Source organism: Doryrhamphus excisus, linkage group LG2, assembly GCF_037039965.1.
Source record: "Doryrhamphus excisus strain RoL-2023G ecotype Guam linkage group LG2, RoL_Dexc_Guam_v1.1, whole genome shotgun sequence".
Lineage (NCBI taxonomy): Eukaryota > Metazoa > Chordata > Actinopteri > Syngnathiformes > Syngnathidae > Doryrhamphus > Doryrhamphus excisus.
The window spans coordinates 29,331,650-29,353,707 of NC_136358.1; the positions used below are offsets into that span (position 1 = coordinate 29,331,650).

General features: G+C 48.9%; 1 protein-coding gene across 1 annotated transcript in view; it reads left to right on the forward strand.

Moving 5' to 3' along the window:
- Positions 1 to 22,058, forward strand: part of LOC131109381 (receptor-type tyrosine-protein phosphatase mu) — a 110,735-nt gene that overhangs the window by 37,910 nt on the left and 50,767 nt on the right. The window contains exons 4-9 of the mRNA XM_058061315.2: positions 2,828 to 2,906; positions 5,207 to 5,322; positions 6,258 to 6,432; positions 11,638 to 11,931; positions 19,227 to 19,535; positions 20,458 to 20,567. Of these exons, the coding sequence (XP_057917298.2) occupies positions 2,828 to 2,906; positions 5,207 to 5,322; positions 6,258 to 6,432; positions 11,638 to 11,931; positions 19,227 to 19,535; positions 20,458 to 20,567 (1,083 nt within the window). The remainder of the gene's footprint in view (positions 1 to 2,827; positions 2,907 to 5,206; positions 5,323 to 6,257; positions 6,433 to 11,637; positions 11,932 to 19,226; positions 19,536 to 20,457; positions 20,568 to 22,058) is intronic.

Below are 22,058 nucleotides of genomic sequence, written 5' to 3' on the forward strand. Positions count from 1 at the left end.
TGCAGGAAATAGCCTGGCCCTTGTGAGACAAATGAATGCAAAGCCAGCGTGGTCAAATGCTTGGACTCTGGGGCTCTGGGCCCCCCCCCCCCCCACATTGAATCTTGAGAAAACAACAGTGAACATGCGGACTAGGATTTATGGCTCAATATTATTGTTATTATCCCACCCAACTCCGTCCTGGCGGGAAGAAGGGGTGTTGAAAGGGATGTTGGGATATCGGCACGTAGACTTCCAAAGGCTAACGATCTGTTCATTACGAGCCACAAAGAAAGCTGGAAAGTGTCACTAATTAACAACACGGCGCTAATTATACGTGTCTTTAATTGCCTGCTAAGCTACACAATTGTCAGAGGGAAGCCACCTGATTCTTAATTATTTTTTAATTGCCTGGAAGCCTTTCTGCCGTGGTGAGGGTGTTTTTGTCGTAATTACTTTTGTGAGGGGTCATCCCCAAAACCCGAAGTGTGCAGCGGTGGAATTATGGAATATCATGCTAGCGAAGCTTCATACGAGAGAAAAAGCCAACCGTCCTCATCGGTCTTGATCTCGATACAGTAGCGGCAGGGCTAATCAATCCCGCTATAATGTATTACTTAGCCGCCGCCCTCGGGGGACGACGCGGCGCGGAGCGTCGGCCCGCCATCTGTCCCCCCGACAAATGAGGACACTGAACTTTGTGGTGACGACGGCGACGGCGTGCGTCCCGCGTGGATACGTTGGCTCAGCGGGTCAGACCCAATTACGCCGGGTGCTGTCCGTGGTGGCGGAATCAATGACACGGCGGTGCTCAGACGGCCTGACTGATGTCTGTATGCGCAAACAAAGGATTTCAATTAGGCGGCGGGGCCGGGTTGGTGCGTCTGATGGCGATGTACGAGGCGCTTGGCCTTTTAATTTCCCTCCTATTAGCCAGTAATGGGGCCATCGTCGGCTTTCATATTCCATGTGACACAAAAAGCCATTCATAATTAGACAGCCTCATCTGACGCCATCCTGCCCCCTCATGACAATGGGAAGTGACTCCGCCTCCACGTGCCGAGGCCACAAAAGGAATGTGTGAGACGTGCGGCTGGCAACACTTGGCATGACACGTCAACATATGGCAACACCTGCCCGACATATGCTGTTATTTATTTATGAGCACGGGGAGAGGCGGGGCAGAAAGGACTGGCATTCTCTTTCCTGTTTTACCGTACCGCACACTAGCCAGTAAATAACCGCCGGGACACACCCCCCCCGCCCGGGCTGTGGACGCTCGTTGGCTGGAGGCTCAAAGCTAGGTCATGCTGGTCCAGCAGTCCAACACGCTTCCTTTGGACGACAGGAGCAGCTGCTAGATGGTCCAGAAACAACGCTTTATTGACGAGGACAGAAAGACTGGTTAGCGCTGCAATAGCTGCAATTTTCCCATGAATGGGCTTCCACGTGCCCTTCCTGACGCCAGGCCATCTTCCAAAAACTTCACCTCTTGGCTGCTCTGAAGCCTTCCCAAGAATCGAACCTCTCTCCTGTGACTTGTCGATAATGTGATAAATGTGTGATTTAGTTTCACTCCTAGTCTTGCCTGGGAGACTCGCTCTGTGCTAAGCCAGGAGGACTTCACGTTTCCTTGCAGGTAGCCATGGTTAACAGAGGAAAAACCAAGATTCCAAGCTCCACCCTCCGATTCCAAGCCTCCATATTCCCTCTGTTCTTGTCAGCACGCTAACCTTCTCAGCAGAGAGTCGCTAGCTTAATGTCAGCGGCCCCTTTGTGACAGCTTTGAGATGTCGTGGCAACGCTTTTTGGGATCCAGTTCATTTTCATGACAAAGGCATTGCCATTCGTCTTATCCCTCTTCATAAAATACTGCAGTAATTGCTAATTGTCTTCATAAAAACTGAGCTAGCAGACTTTGTGGAAATTCATGTGTCGTTCTCAAACCTTTAAACCCTGCATTTTATTGTTTTATTATTATTCAAGCGTATTATTAGTATCAACCTTTTCTCTTTATGTTACACCCTTTTTTAATTTATTTCTACTCTCTTCTTGTACACTTTTCTCATAATCGTACAATAATTGGACAATAGTATTTACTGTTCGACTATTTTGACTTCAATATCCTAATATTGTAACTTTTACCCAAACTAATCTTCCGAAATTTGCAACTTTATTCTGCGTTTCTCATATTTTACTTACTTATGCTCCTCATCACCACCTCATTGTGGTGGAGGGTTCGAGTCCCCAAGTGATCCCAGGAGCTATTTGCCCCTGGTAGGGTCTCCCCTGGTTTAACAGCAGAATACTACATTGGTACTACATTATAGGTCAGAATGGTTAACAGCAGAATACTACATTGGTACTACATTATAGGTCAGAATGGTTAACAGCAGAATACTACATTGGTACTACATTATAGGTCAGAATGGTTAACAGCAGAATACTACATTGGTACTACATTATAGGTCAGAATGGTTAACAGCAGAATACTACATTGGTACTACATTATAGGTCAGAAGGGTGGTAGAAAGCGTGTTAGTGTCCCTTTAAGAGGAGAAAGGCCTTCCTGTGACTAAGCGATGATGCATGGATGTCATATGAAGGTGAGATTTGGGTATGTTGTTATTTTATTGTTATTTTACTTCCTTAACCGTCACACGGCGTAAAGAGACGTCAAACACATAAAACGGTAAAAAGGCGGTAAAAGCCTTGCCAGGGTTGACGTGATGGAGATGGAAACGTGGAAGTCGGCGTGTCCATATTGCAAAAATAATGCAATTGTTCTGCAGCACTCGTGCAGCCTGCGTGCACGCCCTCATATTGATGCTCTTCTTCTGCTCCTCAGATCGTGTTTGAAGTGGTAACGTCCGGGCAGCGCGGCTTGCTGGCCATCAAAGACGTTGTGGTTCAAGGCCACCAGTGCAGTAAGCCTTCCTTTTTTCCCTCCTTTGTCCCTTCCGTGACACCCTTCCAAATGCATGTTGTTGTTGTGTCAAGGCCCCCTCGTCCAACAAAGGCCATTGGAAAACCTCCTGGTGGCTGCTGGGAGATTTATGAGCTTCCGGAGGAAATCAGTATGGGATTTTTCAGCGTTAAAAGCGGAATAAAAAACAAATAGCATGCATGTTTCCATTGCCGTTAGGATGTCCAGGGAAGTCAGTCAAGAAATACTTGCTACCAAGTACTTGGTACAGTACATGTACCGTAAGCTTATTGATGATTCTTATTGATTCCAACCATTTCAAGCAGCCAATCATTTGTCATCATTTGAAGTTGTGGCTCATCCTGGATTCATTCCTTCATTTTTGGCAGGCGTTCACTCCGCTATTTGTGAAAGACATTTACCTTTCACAATTAGGATTATTGATTGATTGATTTTTTAAATACTTAAGCCAAGGTGTCTAAAGTGGCCTGCAGATGTTTGCTTTACTGTTCCAAAAATTACAAAAAAAAATTAAATTAAATTAATGCAAAAATGAATGCAAAAAGGAGTAATATAAAAAATGCTTTTTTAATCTTTCAGATTGAAGAGTACAAAGCGTACACTCTTGTCTAGTTTTGGATCATTTTAATCCGGAGTGCGTTTCATGCTTCCCGGCTTCAGGTCCTGCTGCTGTCGGACCGTCAGGCTTCCTCGGTTCTTTTCCGTCCCTCCTGGCTTCTTACCTTTTAAACCAAGAGCTTTTCCACACCGGGCTTGTGTAAAGAGCCGATCAATAAGCGTGCTTTTGGTGGATTGATCCAGACTCTTCACAGATGAAGAAGCATCATGCTCTTCATTGTTAAATGTTAATGGCTCTCCAAGCGTTCCCAAGCCCATTCCTACAAATGTTCCATCAATGGGATGGATTTATATGGCGATACGTGTTACATCTGAATGTAGACGCCGCCATCAATGAGGCCCGGCGACGTGATGGATGTTTGACTGCGTTCCCGGTGGGATCGATAGGCCCCTGGTTGGGAATCAGGTCCGTCTGAGGGATAAGAGCATCTCCTTAGCCCTTTCATTTGCTCATTATTCCGCCATTAGGGAGATCCAAGGAAGGTGTGATTATGCCACCCCCCCGTCATTAACGTGATGAGAGGAAAATAGACGCCGGCTCTTTGGAATTGACAGAGGACGCCATAAAAAGAGGCTGCGGCTGAAAAGAGGACGTCGTAAAATATGATGAAAGCGATAGAATTAGCGTTTTTTTTGCCAAGTCTACGGAGAGTTGGTTAACGTTTCAAACCAAGGTCGCCCACGGAATTGCCCTATTTCTCTGCGCGGAATAGCCCCGCTAATCAAAACGTCCCACATAAGTTGAAGTGGAATTTGTGAGCAACGATAACGAGAAGAACGCCTCGCCTTCGTTCAGCGCCAAGGTGGCGCCGCAATTAGCGGCACAACGCTCTCCTGTGTCTCGTGTGGGAGATTTGGGGACGCCAAACCACCGCAGGGGCCTCGGGGTTAGCCTAGTAACGCATGCTAGGCTAAAGAGCAGCAGCCATTCAAGGCTGCTTTTATAAACAAACCACAACATCCAAATTAGCATCACGTTAGTTTTCACATCTGCTTTGCTTGCTAGCTTCATCACTTCGTCTTCATCACATCGTCTTCATCACTACTGCACCAGAGATGCAAGGTGAGCTATCTCTCCGCATCATTAGGGGGGAGGGAAACTAAACTCCGAGGTACAGGCCCTGATCCGGGGAACAAGAAGGGGCGTCTGACTATATCTAGCTGGAACTCCTGGTCCCTCCTTCCCAGAGGGCGGATATTCCATGTGCCGACAGCCGCCACCCGGCTCACGCTGCACCCGCCCCCGTTGGGCCCTCCCAGGAGTGGTGAGCCCATGTGCCCCTTCAGGCTGTCTGGCCGGGCCCCATGGGTCCAGTCCCGGTCCATTTGTCTGACTCAGCATAGGGGAGGCTATTAGAGCTACGCTTTGTCTGGTGTGACCCCACCAGGGCAGAAAGGCCCCCGGCAACTTAGCCCCCAGGATCATCAGGATAAGGTTGGAGCTCATGGAGTTTATTAACCATCCAGTCGCATGTCGTCATTCTTATTTATCAAGTGGAAAAATAAGTGAACCTCTCTAATTGCACACCTTTAGAAATGTTGCATGTAAGTTGAAGTGTCTGTCAGTCTGCCTGCACCTTTGGCTCCAGGACCAGGGGTTGCATACCTTCTCATGTTAGCATCTTGGCATTGCTTCATTTTACCTTTTTTTTCCTTCCCCAGTGAACACGCCGCACTTCCTGACCATCAAAGGAGTGGAGGTCAACGCCGGACAGACGGCTTCCTTCCATTGCACCGTCAATGGACGCAAGAGGGACAATTTCCACCTCTGGCTTCAGGTGGGAGATCATTTCTCCTTCTTCCTTGCCGTGCAGCCTGCGCTTCTTCCTCCATGATGCTGCGCTTTATACCATTTAAAACTTTTTATAAACTTTAAAACTTTAAATGTACATCATGAAAGGTGTTGGCTGACCTTGAAATATGACAGAAAGGTTGCCAAATGAGATCAAATGTTGGGACAAAAATACCTAAAACAGGTGAAATCATCTCTATGCAGCTAATTCATTTTACTTGATCCAAAACAAAAATAAGCAAAAATGAAATTGGATTAGTATTAGTGTTAGTATTACTGTTAGTATTAGTATTAGTATTAGTGCCAAATGAATACGCAGTAACCTGAAACTGATCTTGAGATAAGATTAGCCCAAATTCATCTTCCAAGGAGGCCAGCAAGGCTCTTCCACGTTGTTGTGGAGTCTTTTGTGACTTCCTGGATGAGTGGTCGCTGCCCTCTTGTGGTCATTTTGGTTGGCCGGCCACTTTGCCAAAGTTCCCCCCAAAGTTCCCCCCCAAATGCTTTTACTGAAATCCCGTTTCCACGCCAGGACTTGTAGGTTTGGGTTTTTTTATCCCATAATAATTGCTTGCTAGCAAAAATTGCTAGCGTTGCTACGTGCTATGTGATACACGGTTTTATAATCGAGACACACGGGGAGGGGAGGGGGGGGGGAGTGCATTTGGCAGCTCTGCACTCTCCTGGCCGTGACGCCAACACCCGGCGCCAAGGGTCCTGTGCCAGGTACTCCATCATGTTGAAGAACTCACGTCCTCATTAACGAGGACTCGGTACGGCAACCATGGGGCCAAGTCTCCCGATGTTGGCGAGGAGAAACATTTCCAATGAACGAATCCCCGACCCGGTCTTTGGTGTATCGGTAGCATTTATACTGATAATATGGAACCTGTCCAGCCTGGTTTTCTTGTGTCCAAGCAGGGCATGGGGGGACGGGAGGCCCCCATGAAGGCCACCAAACCTTGGAACAACCGCCGCTTCATCGGCACGTTTGACGTGGAGAACACCACCAAGGGCGACTCGGGACGCTACCGCTGCATCGTGCACTCGGACAAAGGGGTCGGGGTGTCCAACTATGGAGAGCTGACCATAAAGCGTGAGTACTGGTCCGGAACCTGAACCTTTTGTAAGGTGGGGGTCTCGAACTCAACTACTGGCTCAACTGGGGCGGGGTCGCATCAAGTATTCCACAAAAATGTGGTTGTTGACAATTGAGTGCATCCCATAATCAGTTCCCAGTTCCACATGTCCAAAAGGAGTAGGAAGAAGCAAAGCTTATTAAATCCTACCCCTCCATCTGGTACTTTTACAATCACTAACTGTTACATTTGTTCACTTCCTGCCTTTCTAATATAATTGAAGTGATTTTTATTATTTTTTATTATTATTTTTAATTTTTTTAATTTAATTAATTTTTTTTTGTCACATACCAAAGTACGAGGTGATTGATTTGATTTGATTCCACGTACTGAAATCATGTACCAAATATATTGAATATTAGTCTAATATTCCACTAAAGTATCCAAAAATACGTACAATTTTCACTTCTGGGACTTTTTCTTTTGTTCGGCTTAGGTTCCTGTTTTGTGCTTTTATTTTGTATTTGCATCCTGTTTTCACACCATAGGTGGCAGGTGTCAAACTGGGGGCCAAATTTGTACGCTTTTCTGAGTCCCACTTAAGCTTGGAATTGCTTGCATTACCATGGACAGCTCCTCTTGCTTCCCTGGAGCAAGATAAAGGCCTCTCATACTACGACGCGTACGCTCTAATATTAAGATACAACTTGTGTACAACTTGTGTACAACTTGTGTACAACTTGTGTACAACTTGTGTATATGTGTCCATTTTTGAATGTAATCGTAGCGGCCACATAAAGCATTGAGCGTTCCTGCCGTGCGTAGGCGTGTTTTGGCAACCAATGACCTTCAGGCAAAGTCGGCGGCAGATAAACGGGAAACGCTGCGTAAAGGTCCCGCTTAAAACACCGGCTTTTTTTTTAATGGTGATTTGTTATCCACAGGACCTCCCCCCCACCCCCCCACCCCAGTAAAGGCCGTCCTTGACTTAGCACAATGGCGCTTTAAAAGATCACAAAGGCGAGCGGCGGCAGGGTTTACGGTCGCCTCTCTGATGTTTGACTCCCGCAGTGGTTGGATATGAATTTATGGAGTCTGCAAGGCCTCACTTTCCTGCAGCCCTATCGTCCGCTAATGGCCTTCCATATTTCTTCACCTCAATCTTCTCCGTGTGCTCTCAATTGAATTTACTGCCTCTCTCTTTTTGTGTCTCCGAGCCTGATGTGATTGATAGGTTTAATCCTGCCGCTACAGATCGAGGCGTGTCAATCACGGCACAAACACAACAGAGCGGGATGGGGCGGATGGGATGGGGGGGAGGGCGATAACACCGGGGGTGTGCACAAAAGAAATTTAAGGACACGCCACCATCAAGGAGGCTCTCCAAAGCCACGCTACGCTAACGAAACAGCCGTTTGTTTTCCCGCCGCCTCCGAGAGATAAACGAGCGGAGGGCAGTAAATATTTAAAATCCCGTCATTATCGGGATCTCATCTCGTAATGCATCCCCACGCTTTAAATTCCACGGAGGCTTCACACCTCATCGCCGCCGTTTAGCCGCCAGGGTTTGAGGAAGAAAAGAAGAAAAGAGGCGTTTTCACGCTCGTAAAAAAGATGACATCTCCTCTTAGCGCCGCCGCCCCCGCCCCCGCCCCTGCTCCTCTGACTCCTAAATCCTGCCTGTTAAATGCCCATTCACCGTGTCCAACACATTTTTTGGGGGGGAGTCATTATGCCCCCCCAACTCATTATAATACATCCGTGCTTCCGGAACAGGAGGACAATGAATGCTTGATTATTCCTGATAATGACTCCTGCTTCCCATGCCAGAACCCAGCCAGGGCCATATGGATGTCTGCCCCCCCCCCCGTAGTGCAGCCCGTGCTTCTGAAAGGGACCGTAATTATTCCGTATTTCTGGACCCTGCTAAGCGCTACAGCTGAGCCTTCCCATCCGTGGCCGCCCCCCCGAGAGGCCCAGTTGGCGCCAATGAGAAGGTCCATCTCTCCCTTTTCCTCCCTGCCTTGTCCCCATTTGGGTCGCGGGGAAGCCCGAGCCTATCCCATGGATACATGGATACATGGATACATGGATACATGGATACATGGATACAGATCAAAATATTGCCAATTGAAACAAATTGTCAATTTCTGCACACATAAAAGCATTTTGGGATTGGAACCAACAACCCATATTCTCATGTTGTAGGACGACACCTCGTCTCATCTTTCAGTGACTTCCAAGTGTGGAGAGGCCGTATGGATGCAAATGAGAAGTCCTCCATTCATTTTCTACCGCTGACCCTCACCAGGGTCGGGGGTCGGGGGTCGGGGGGGCAATGAGAAGAGGGAAAAAACCCAACAAATTGAAGGCCGGTCCGTCTCACCGCTCATCTCCTCTCCTCCGAGGGGATCGATTCCATTTTCCTAGCCTGTTAGGCGAGGCGGCGACGTAAGAAGGACTCCTGCATGCTAACTGGGGGGGCTGGAGGGTGGGGGGGTTGGGGGCTCTGGGGACATTAGTGGCAAATGAAAGCAGGATTTATGACCGTGAAGACGGCGCTATGGCTAATCAGCAACACTTGAACACACAAAAGACTCGCCTTGTTTGTTTGGGCCAACTACTGTTAGCACATTAGCACACGTTAGCTTCATCGCACTTTCACTGTTTGGGTTTAGCATTTAGAAGAATTTGGTACAAACACATTGGACTTGATGACATCATACATTTAGTTGACAGTACTGAACGTGTACTGTGGACAGTACTAAACGTGTACTGTGGACAGTACTGTGTACTCCTTAGAATTGAGTGTTTTAGTCCAAAAATGACTACGATGAGAGTTGAATTTGTTTGATTTTCCTGCCAGAACTTGGAGTTAGCAACCTGCACGGCTAGGAGACGCTACTCATCCAACTATCCAACTATCCAAACTTCATCATCAGCTTTTTCACATCCAGTATGTCACAAAGCTGAGATTAATTTTGTCTTGAAATATATATAGTATATGTATATATATTTAGCAGTATCTTAGCATTTTAGCTAGTTCTTAGCATGCTTTACAAAATATGAACGTGGCAAAGTCACATCCTTTCATTTTTCATCATCTGGGCCTCGCTGGAAAACCGATTGGATACCGATGGATAGGGGTGTCCCCTGGGGTGTCCCCTGGGGTGTCCCCTGGGGTGTCCCCCGGGGTGTCCCCTGCTCTATGATCATTCCATAGAACTGTGTAGTAAAACTAACTACAGGATTACATCATTGTTAAAGTAAAATAGTTTTGTGGAAATAAAACTCGTCGTTTGTTTGTTTTGAGCACTTTTGTTCCTCTCGGCTTGTTGGCTCGGTTGTTGGTCCTTCAGCGGGCAGATGTCGCAGTCGAGGAGGACGCAGCTGCTGTCGCTACGTTTGACTTTTGTGGTCAACATGGTGACAACAGCTGCTCGCCAACCCCCACGTTTGGCCCGCGGAGCAGGCGTGGCGAGCCACCCAGGAGCGTTCAGCCACCCAGGAGCGTTCAGCCTCCTGGCAGCGGAAGGAAAGGACTTGCTAATAAGCTGAAGTGTGTATTTCACAACATTAGTTCTTTATTCTCTCATTCGACTAATGTAAACGCCACTCCTTACGTAAACATTACATACCGTAGGGTGACAGGATGTAACATGCTACTTCCTGTTGACAACTGAACTCCACACGTCTTGCATCCAAACTTTGAAAACAAAGTATTTTTGTTTTTTTGGGGGCCATCTTGCCAACTTTTCCACATAGTCGTGCGTTGAGTCAGTGGTGAGAAATTCCGAGGTTCCTTTGGCCGTGTGGAATGCAAGCTGCCACTGCAAAATGGAAGCCAATACGGCAAACCTTCTCGCCGCCCTTATTGACTCATTTGTGAGCATGATCAATTATTCCTGATGGAGCTGCATTCCTTGGAAGACAGGAAGGTTCCAGAGGTCCTATCATGCTCATTTCAGGGCCTTTAAACGATATTGGACCCCAGCGGGGCTTTGTTGGTCATAATAAAATGCTCCATAAATGTCAAGGTTGCCGTAATTCCCAACCGGCGTGCCGGGGAACACGAGCGGTCTGTGATCGATCATCGCTTAATTAGTCAAATCATTCATAATCATATAATCATTCATTGGCTATGCATTTTCTACATTTCATGTACGTATATGTCTTCATCCACGGTATCTATGCCAGCAGACCAAAGTAGACAATCTGTTTGGATCAATACATGAAGGTTCAAATCCCAATTGTTAAACGCATGACAGCCATGGACTAATAGCGCTGTGTCCTCATAGAAGGGAGTCTGGGTCTAAGTCTGTGGTCTACAGTAGGTCTTAGAAGCAGCATATGAGGCATCTTGGAGGCATCTGTCTTTGGTGTCGGAGGTCAAACTGAGCCTAATAAAATGCTCATCCAATCATCTTAGCATCATTAGTGACTGCATACCAAGTGACCGCCATCACAGCGGGGGTCTCCAACCTCCAGTCCTTTGCCACATTTGTAAGGACTTACCCAAAAAGTCCTGTCTGGGAATAAATCTGTGGGCCGGAACGTAGCAGGTGTTGTTTGTCTCCACACGCTAAAGATGAGACATCAACACAGATAAAACCTTTTAAAGACGTGTGACCTTAAAAAGATGGTGGCGCCCCCAACCGTCTTCATCTCGCTGGATTAGCCGCTTCACCTTAGGTGACGTTTGACAGCCGGGATTACGGGGGGGGGGGGGGGGGGGGGTTAGGGACCTGACGCCACCAATGTGCGCTAACCGTCTGTGCTAACCATCATCCATCAGGATTCCATGACAACCCAGCGAGAGGCCACCCGCCAACTCGTGGTGACTAACATCGCCAGACGTAAAGGTCATTGTCAAGGTCTTTTTATAGCCATCCCAAAATACTCCTGGGGGGGGCATGGGTTGGGCTTCATTTTATTGATTTTTACAATGATGGCAATTCCACTTCATCACTGACACTTCATGCTGGAGCCTATCCCAGCTGACATATAGGCAAACAACCATTCACACTCTCAATCATACCTATGGACAATTTGGAGTGGCTAATTAACCTAGCATGTTTTTGGAATTGGGGAGGAGGGGGGGAGAACCCGGAGAAGAGCCATGCATGCACGGGGAGAACATGCAAACTCCCTAAAAGCAGGAATGTTGCCTCGTGTCACTGCAGGTCTGATTCTGAAATACCAAACACGGTTTTCCTCTCCAGAGCCTCCGGTGCCCATCGCGCCCCCCCAGCTGACGGCGGTTGGCGCCACCTACCTGTGGATCCAGCTCAACGCCAACTCCATCAACGGCGACGGCCCCATCGTGGACCGGGAGGTGGAGTACCGTACCGTGTCGGGTACCATGTACGACCTGCAGCCTGTGGACAAAACCACACACAAGATTGGCCACCTGGACCCAGACACCGAGTACGAGATCAGCGTCCTGCTGACCAGGCCCCTGGAGGGCGGCACCGGGGCGCCCGGACCCCCGCTCAGGGCCCGAACCCGATGTGCCGGTGAGTCCTTGGACATTTGACTTCACACATACGTTTATTTGGGCACCATTTTTCATCGATTTCTGCTTCTGCTTCTTGTAGCGTAATTGGGGGTGATTCTCTTTTATTCATGGATTTATTTTTTCACCAACATTTGCTACCAACGCAGGCGTTAATATGCCGCTAGATTCCATCTCTCGCCCATGGTGGTCGAACGGAGGAGAGAATAAATTCTGATGGATTGAGCCGTGGGCCAGAGTTCAAAAGGAGTTTAAAATGACACCTTCATTTTTCCACGAACGCAACGGGGGTGGAGCCACACAGGAAGTACTCCACTTGCTTGGCGCCGCCGACCCCACCAAGCATTGCTCACACTAGCGTGACAATTCTTAAAGGAACCTGTTGTGCTCATACGTGGTGCTTTGTATTGACTAGTGGGCTCCTGTAGAGCAGCTACACACAATAACCTGCACAGAAAGCTTTCTAGTGTTGTTCCAGTGAAGTTCCTGTTGGAAACAAATGACCGTTTGCTACCACCCACATTCTGCCGTCCAGTGGGGTTGCTGGTTCAAGTCTTGTGTAGGCATGTCACTGTCCTCTAATGGCCGCCGCCTCTAGACTAATTGGATGGTCGAGTAAATTCCGATTGATTGAGCCGGCTAGCTAAGGGTATTGACTGTATTATTTACCGTCATCAAACATGCGTAACGAGAAGCTAATATTCAAATGGAAGACTAATGAATGGTTTTAGCTAGTGTTTATTGTCAAATGGTTGCTATGAAAATGTAGAAATACTAAAACAAACCTGGTTCATGTTTAAGATGCGCTCGTTTAGTCTTTTAATTAGATGGCGTAATAAAGCCACCCTGACGTGACGAGCAAGTCAGTCATGTTCCAAAAGTTCCTCATGCGTCTCAGGCTTTTAAAAGTGTTAAAACAAGTTAAGCACGTTTAATGATAAATGAATCTAAAGTCATAACCGTCCATGTGGAACGTAACTTCCTGTCGATATTGCGTTCCTCCAACACTCCTTCGTCTTTTGGAATAACAAACATCTTGGTTTACATCTTCAATTTGGGTTTTTGGTTGTTGTCCTGGAATCAATCCTGGAATGAAGGTTGGAGGTACTTTGAGATGTTTTCCAGTTGTCCCATCTGACTCCATGACGCAGCTAAATGCCAGCCAACAACGACCTCGCTAGCTAGCTTCCAGCGGCTATTTTGGCGTTCAAACCAAATGAAATTCCTCTGCCTTCTCACGGTGGTGAAGGTCAGGAGATTATTCACGTTTAGCGTGACAGATCAGGATGAATGGCCCAACCTGTGCCTCCCCCGGAGTTGAGTTGTTTCTGCCCAGGGAGGGGGCCCTGCCTGCCCCCCCGCCTTCGGGCCAGCCTGCCAGTCAAGTGGCGAAAGATTGATGGCGCCGGCTGCCGAGGAAGCAGCTCTTGATCTTGTCCGGCTCTTGACAGGCCCAACCTCGGCCGGGCTCCTAATTGAACGGCGAGGACGGCGGCATACATCACGGCGGGGACGGACAGGACCGCTGCCTCGCTGGCTGGGGGCGCTGATGGGAACGTGTAGCCACATCAGACCCACGCCGCGGCATCATTAGTTCAAGCTGTGCGACGGCAATGTTTGTGAAGACAAAGACTATTTCATTCCAGGATCTTGGACGTCGCCAGGACACACGGAGCAAAGCATCATTCCTGGAAAGCTTGGCTTTGCCACCAAGCTCTTCCGTGAAAGCGGCGTCTGATTGAAACCTCGTGACCACAGGAGGGGGCTCCTTGTGGCTGTGAAGGGGTTTTGGACCGCGGTCGATGGGACATCCGCCTGCAATGTCCCGACGCTCCAACCCACAAAAGATGCAAAGCAAAAACAGCATAAGACAATGGGAATGGGAATGGGAATGGGAAAATGGCAAATCCCATCGTGTAAACGCTGTAAGACAAAAACATGCAAAACAGAAATGCTGCAAAGGCCAAAAGCATACGCAACCCCCCCGCACCAACCCAAAAAACCACACGCGTGAAGCTAATGTATCATAAAAACAAAAAAGAAAACCTCAGGATACCTGAGGGAAATCAGTTTGATAATATTGATCGGTCCATATCGGCATAACAAAGATATATGAGATCATATCAGGGTCATTAAAGGTACTGACCAGTCCAGCAGGGGTGCCAGACGTCTTTAAACACTTGGATGTCCAGTAAAACGGGCCAACTAGTGTTATTGGCGGATATTGGATGGATGGCATACATGACATATTGGATTATGTTGGCATGAAATATGATTTTCATATCAATGACATTAGTACAGTATAGCATCCTGCTCATGTTTTACAGCCTGATATCCTCCGGTCCACCTGACTAAGCTCCTGGTGGCATCTGCGTTGGGGCGTTTTCTCTGGTTGGACACAGTAGTTTAGGGCCAGCCAAACGTTTTGTTCCTTGGAGAGGATGGAAAAGTCGCCAGTGACTCGGAGCTCCAAGAGAACCAGCACCATTTGGTTGACGAGGACGGCGGTGATGACACTCTCCTTTCCTCTTGGTTTGTGTGAAGTTTTATTTTTAACAAGTCGCAAAGTGATCAGGCGGCGCCCAGGCAGCACAGCAGGGGGGTGGGGTGAGTGTGGGTGGGGTGAGTGTGGGCGGCCCACACTTTTGGGAATGCTCTCACACGGAGAAAGCACTTCCAGCCCCCAGTGAGATAGATAAAGATAAGTGAGCAGATGAGCACCAACTTTTAGCAACGTCTTGTCTGCAACCAGTCGTAGCGAGTCCAAGGGGTCCAAGGGGTCCAAGGGGTCCAAGGGGTCCAAGGGGTCCAAGGGGTCCAAGGGGTCCAAGGGGTCCAAGGGGTCCAAGGGGTCCAAGGGGTCCAAGGGGTCCAAGGGGTCCAAGGGGTCCAAGGAGTCCAAGGAGTCCAAGGAGTCCAAGGAGTCCAAGGAGTCCAAGGAGTCCAAGGAGTCCAAGGTGCTGGCATGGAGGATGAAAAGGACCGTCCTCATCTGGTGGTTTTCAAAGTGGGCATATTTGAGGGAAAAAGGCAAAGTTGGTTTATTTTTAACTTGAGGTTACAAACAGGAAGTAGACTTCCAAAACATTTGGGGCCGTCATTGAAAAGATCATCTAAATAATACGCTGGGGGGCACGGTGGCCGAGTGGTTAGCGTGTAGGTCACACAGTCAGTACACGATGTCCGTGCCAGGGCCAATCACCTGCTCAGACGGACCGCCTCCTCCCCCAGTGCCAGATCGCTGCCCGTGACTTCTGTCCGCCGCGATGGGCGGCGCCACCTGGGAGTCGGCAGGCTCATCTGCTTGTGTTTTTTCCCCACGTTGGCGTTCCGTTGCATGGAGGCTCTGTTAGACACGGGGGAATATGCTTCTTAATCGGGGATCAGCCCTCCATTAGGAAGCTGTGGGGGGGGGGCATGCTTATTCAGTGCCCAGCATCTCGCTATAAGGCTCTACCTAAAGGCACGAGTGCTGACAGACGGTGGATGGTGTCCATCCCATCCTACAGCTTGGGGAAGGATTTGGGAAATATGTTCCATCCACATAGGAGGCCTTTCCAGCACAGATGGACATTTTGGGATCTGTCAGTCATCATTCCTCTCCTTTGTCAGATGCACAGCGGACAAATAGAACCCCGTCCCTCTGTCCCTGAGTCCACTTTTGTCCCCGTGGGTCCACCTCTGTCCCTGAGTCCACTTTTGTCCCCGTGGGTCCACCTCTGTCCCCGTGAGTCCACCTCTGTCCCCGTGAGTCCCAGGAGTAAATAGTTGCCACCAGGAGCGTCTAATTGCGGCTATGGAATGGAAAGACCGGTGAGAAGAGGGGCGGGCCCCAATGGGAGGAGTCATGTAGCGTATAGCATTCAGGTATTGTCCGTGCCAAGGTGAATGAAAAGCCTCGCTCGGGAGAACATTTGATTTGCGTTCTTTTGTCAGGGAAAAAAGCATCCAGAAAGTCGTCGGTGGCGTTTGAGGGTCTCCAGGAGGACCACAATAAAAGTCTTTTTAAATCTCAGCCAGCTGGAAGTAGAAAGGAGAATTGTGGCGTATAATATTGGCTCTGCCATTGGGAGGCCATTTGTGCTTCTCTCAAGGACGCATTTTCAAACAAGCCCCCGGAGAGACGGGCGTCACAGACCTTTCACTATTATTTGCTAGCCGTCTATTCTGTTCAGTGTGCGGCTAGCAGATGTGCCGCATCAAATTTGCTTTAGAAAATTGGTAAAAGAAAAAAAGATGCTTGCAAGCTTTGTGTTTACTGAGCTTCTTCATCAAAATGTTCAGGTGCACAAACGAGGCACATTTGGTACAAACGTCCCTTTCTGGCCTCGCACATGCACTGTGTTGCTCCGGTGTGTTGGTGTGTTATTGTGTTGCTGTGTTGCTCCAGTGTGTTGGTGTGTTGGTGTGTTGCTGTGTTGCTCCAGTGTGTTGGTGTGTTGGTGTGTTGCTCCAGTGTGTTGTTGTGTTGTTGTGTTGCTGTGTTGCTCCAGTGTGTTGGTGTGTTGGTGTGTTAGTGTGTTGTTGTGTTATTGTGTTGCTGTGTTGCTCCAGTGTGTTTGTGTGTTATTGTGTTGCTGTGTTGCTCCAGTGTGTTGGTGTGTTGTTGTGTTATTGTGTTGCTGTGTTGCTCCAGTGTGTTGTTGTTATTGTGTTGCTGTGTTGCTCCAGTGTGTTGGTGTGTTATTGTGTTGCTCCAGTGTGTTGGTGTGTTGGTGTGTTAGTGTGTTGTTGTGTTATTGTGTTGCTGTGTTGCTCCAGTGTGTTGGTGTGTTAGTGTGTTGGTGTGTTATTGTGTTGCTGTGTTGCTCCAGTGTGTTGGTGGAGGGTGTGGGTGTGTTGGTTGCGTGTTTTGGTGTAGTCGACCAACGCTAGCATGGCTAGGTGTCTGGGCGTCCGAGTGGGAATAGTTTTGATGCCATCATCTGTAGAAGAAACGTCTAAAAGTGGTGGAAAGGTAACAGGAAGATGGAGTTGTTTGCCAGTAGTTCATGTGCCCCCCCCCATCCAGGACCCCCCCCATCCTGGTGTTTAAACATTCCAAGAGAAGTGCTTCCCAAGGTCTTTTAAATGTTTTCTATTCAGGGCCTTTAATTATTCAAGCTCTTATCCACTGTAATTTTTGTCACTGATTTTCCCTCCCCCCGTTGTGTAAATTATGGATGTCCCGCTCCCCTTGGCGAGGCGTCCTGGAAGCACTCATTCCGTCCGTGTGTATAACTCATAACATCTCGGAGAAAGCGGCAGACCAACTGCAATTTATTCCCAGTTTTCACCCCCCCCCCCCCCCGTAAAGCTTTATCTCAGACTTCATGTGCTCCTAAGTAGGCGGCGACAAGTGCTTCACTTTGATTTATGCGGTGGGAGGGGTCTTGGTTGTCATTTATTTTGGTGCCATAAATGACAATACTCGCACCCGCCATCAAGAAGTTGGGGGGGGGGGCTTACGGTGGATGAACTCAAGTAGCGAAGCTCAACAGAAGACGGATGTGTGGGCGCTGCCTTCAACCTCGCCTGCCCGAGGAGCAGCACTCATTGTCGGACACACTTTGGCAGAGGAACTGAAGGACACTGATAAAGGAAACGATTACTTCCTGCTGGGTGATTCTACAATATCATTCCCAAACTGGTTTCCATCCCACAAACTAAAAAGACGGTTCATTGCTAACCACTTGGACACGTCGTAAGCCTCGGATGAGCATGATGGTTTTCTTTATGAAACATAGGATGTCGTTTGTGAGGCAACACAAGTCGTGATCATCCGCCCATGGAATGCCGGGAAGCAGCGGTGCAGGAAATAAAGAAAGACAAACAGAAGCAGGAGAAAGCGTCTTAATGACAACGGAAAGGTTTGGCTATTCCGGCTGACAAATGGTGTCTTCTACGTGTGTGCATTCCGCTGGCATTGGGGCATTAATCAGTGGCGTTCCACCGAGATGGAAGCGTGACATCCTCCACAAATCACAGCGGCGGAGCTTGTCTGCTTGGGAGTCACACTTTGCTGCTTTTGGCGCTCCGTTTTTATTGAAAGCGGCGGCTTGAATTTGATTTGTGTGTCCGGCCGCCCCGCCCCGCCGTCCTCCGCCAGCGTTTAGCGCGTCTGTTGGCCCGCTGAGTGCAGCCTGCAGATAGTTCCGCTAATAAAGCCTTTAAAGCTCCCATTTTCTGCTCCTTCCTGGCCACTTCCTGTCCTGGATCTTGTTGGCCATGTTTGCATTCATCTTTTGGCCTTTTTACCGCACGTTACCGTGGCAACAGTCCATGTGGCCCAGCTGATCTTCTAACAATTCCTACTTCATTTGTTGCTTTGGTGGTTTCTCATAATACTAGCTGGCGTGTACAGTATCACGTACTGTGTGTAGTACCGTCATGGAGTGGGTACACACGTTAGCAACACTAGCATAGCGACTGTACGTGATGCAGAAGAGCTAACATTCTAACATGGTGCTGGATTAGCCTATTCACCAAAGAAAAAGAAGATGCTGGTACCAGAGGCGCACCCGCAGCGCACCTGCAGCGCAGCCGCAGCGCACCAGCAGCTCCAGGCTGCATTTTAAGACGTGTAGCCAAGCCTTTTTCTGTAGACGGGGCATGACGTTAGCGGTTTAAAGCGAACGTTAGGTTACCGTGGCTACCAAATAGTCTGGACATACCCCCCCCCCCTTCCCACTCCCCCCACCCCCCAGCTTCACAACACATCCCAGCATGGAATCCTAGAAAGTGTCCGTATGCATTGTGGGAAAGCTAAAGCCAGGCTGCGAGTGCAGGGGAATGAACCAATTAGAGCCCCCGCTCCCCCCTAATAGGTGGGAAAGTGTTAGGTTCCACAGAAATGGGCTGCACATGAACCCGGGATGGGAATTGATCCCATTACCTTGAGCCACCTTGTTGAGGACGGGAGGGGCGGGAAAGGGGATTAGGAAGCGGCCGGGGGGAAGATGGAGAAGGTGCGTGGTTGGAGGTGAGGGAGGGATGGGGGGGGGCGTGCCCCACCCGGGCGGCATATCAGCCAATGTAAAGAGCAAGCTAGCATCGGGGGTGGGGGGTCTGAAAAGCAGGAAGAGGGATGATGCGCCTCCTGCCGCGTGTCGGTGGCGTCGGCTGTGGGTGAGCGGCGGTGATGGGATGCGGCCTGGAAACAGGAAGCAGCGATTTGAGCGGGAGTCGAACGTGAAAACAACAAAAGCAAAAAGAGCGCTGGCCGTGCCGCAGCATACATTGCCGCCATCTAACGGGCTCCAGCCGCCTAATTGATGGGCGCCATGTGGGCTCACGCCTCTCCCTCCGCCCCCACAGAACCCATGCACGGCCCCCGGCGCCTGGAGGTGCTGGACGTCCAATCCAAGCAGGTGACGGTGCGCTGGGAGCCGCTGGGCTACAACGTGACCCGCTGCCACAGCTACAACCTGACGGTGCAGTACCACTCCCGGGCGGGCGGCAAAGACCAGACCCGCGAGGAGGTCTGCTACGACACCCAGAGCCGCGACCCCCAGCACACCATCCACAACCTGACGCCCTTCACCAACCTCAGCGTCAGACTGGTGCTGCGCAACCCGGAGGGGGTCAAGGAGAGCGCCGAGCTCCGGGTGCAGACCGACGAGGACGGTGAGGCTCGACCAACCGGGGACTAATCCCTCTTTTAGGCCTGACTGGTAGAACTGCTGGAACTGGTGTAGACCCACTTCCCATGAGGGAGGCTTCGTGTGGAGTAACGGAATATGTTGGTCGTTTTTACCATGATAGAGCCTTCCAGACATCAAATAGCACCCCTATAGTCACCCTCATACTAAAGTAGAATTGGACAAAATACGCCATTTAAGATATCAGGAAGACTCATCCTCATGGCTGGGTGGACAGGAAGTGATGTCGGACATTCAGAGTCCACTTTCAGCTGCAGTCCAGCTTGTTATGATGATGACGATGATGATGATGATGATGATGATTAACCTTCCTGTTGTGAGGTAACTCATTTAGGAGTGCAGCCATCCAATATTTTAGTAATCGAGTTTTCTAGTGAAGTTTTTGTTGATGAATCCACAAATTGGAAAGAAAACATTTTAGCTTGTTTTATTTTTAATAATATAATAATAAGACATTCCACTAAATAATGAATTATTTAGATAATAAAATATAATAAGGAAATATAATATATATATTAATAAAACATATATATAATAACAGTGGGAGTCATGCACGCTAGCTGGTGGAGGATCAGTCGGAGCTGTTCCACAGGCGTCCTGTGGTGCTGCTACCTGTGGCTGCGCCGCTTCAAAGCCCCGCCTCTTCCTCGCCACGCTCCCGTCGGCGGATCCCACAGGAAGGAGTCGCATGGCTGCAGCTCCTTGGAGATGAATCCCGGCTGGGCCTCCTCCTTGTGGTGCTCAATGAAAGCGGTTAGAGGGTCACATGGCGTGCTCGTTAATAATGCCCCCCCCCTTACATTTGATTGGGTGGTTTAGCGAGGTACTGTCAATCATCACGTACGGCGTTGCGGGGTCGCTAACGATGGCTGTGTCTGGTCCCACAGTGCCGGGCGCCGTCCCCCTGGACTCCATCCAGGGCAGCGCCTACGAGGAGAAGATCATCCTGACGTGGAGAGAACCCACTCAGACGTACGGCGTCATCACGCAGTATGAGGTATGACACGAGTACTACCTTCTACCTCATCTTTTACTTCCGTATACAAGTATTTGGACTTTACTTTATTTTTAAAAACTTACACAAACTGGAAACTCAAGAGATACAGAAGATACAGAAGGTGGAGAATTTGGAGTACCTGGGGTCAATGTTGTTTGGTCTGGAGACAGGAAGCAGAACTGGGGGTAGCAGAGATGAGGATGGGAGTGACCAGGATGGATAGGATCAGGAAGGAGTACATCAGAGGGACATTCCATGTTAGAGGCCTTGGAGATAAAGTCCTTTAGGCCGGACTGAGATGGTTGGGACACGTCCGGGGGGGGGGGGGGGGGGGTTAGAAGGGTGCTGCCAGGTAGGAGGCGTAGAGGAAGACCAGATGTAGGACAGGCTTGGATGGAGGAGGTCGGTCTGCTGTGGCGACCCCTGGAAGGAAGGAAGTAGTATCCATAGTAGTGATGACATACTACTGTAGTTGATACTGTAGTACTGTAGTACTGTAGTTGTAGTTCATTCTGTTCTCACCAAGCAGCTTTTCTCCAAATGAGAAATCTGGACACGTTTTATCTTCACCCCTAGTAGAGAAACCTGCCCCCCCACCCCCACCCCCACCCCCCCAGGATATGTTTGGTGAGTACTCCCACAGATTGATTGACTTGTGGTCGCTGTTTGCTCACCGCCATGTTATTTTGACTCTGTTAGCCAGGGGGGCTCCTCGCTCTCATTGGCAAGATTGAATGGGTGAGGGGGGGCGGGGCTGAGGGTCGGGGGCCACTGGGGGGTTGTGCAGTGGAGGCGTATCGGAAACGATGTCCATCATGAAAAAAAAACCATCATATTGGTCGTGTACTGCGTAACAAAGAGTACCAGAGTACTGATAGTATTTCATGTAAAAGTAGTCACTGTTGTTCTTTCAACTACTGGAAACAAGAAATTATTGTTATTAAACTTTTTATACGCCTGTCCAAATATGAATATTGATGATAGATGAGGGAAATATGGCTCTGGTATGTTTATAATTTTATAATTGTGGCTGTGGTTTGCAGGGCTAGGATTATTATTATTATTATTATTATTATTATTATTCCCAAACGGTGGGTTTGACCTCTGGTCGTCATTAGCCACTTTGTCCAAAATGGTGTAGCATCAAACTAACAAACAACGGCTGAAGATATGAACGTGCAGGACGTGGACGAGTGGGAAAGGATTGTATGTTTCTCCATCATCAGCGGCCATCTTATTGGTCGGGATCTCTTCAGGCGTCCGACATTCACTTGGAACAAGTGGAGAGGTTCCAGCCCATTTGCTGGGATTCTCCTGGAACTATTTGGATTTTTCAAGTGCAGATTTCTCCCTGGAGAACAATGTAAGGCAATATTCCTATCTCCCGTGGAGCGGATTGTTTTCCCATCATTTGGCCCGTCACTTCCATTAGGCGCGTATGCGTCCGCCATGACGTGTCATTTCAAACGGCCGCCCCTGGAACCTTCTGAT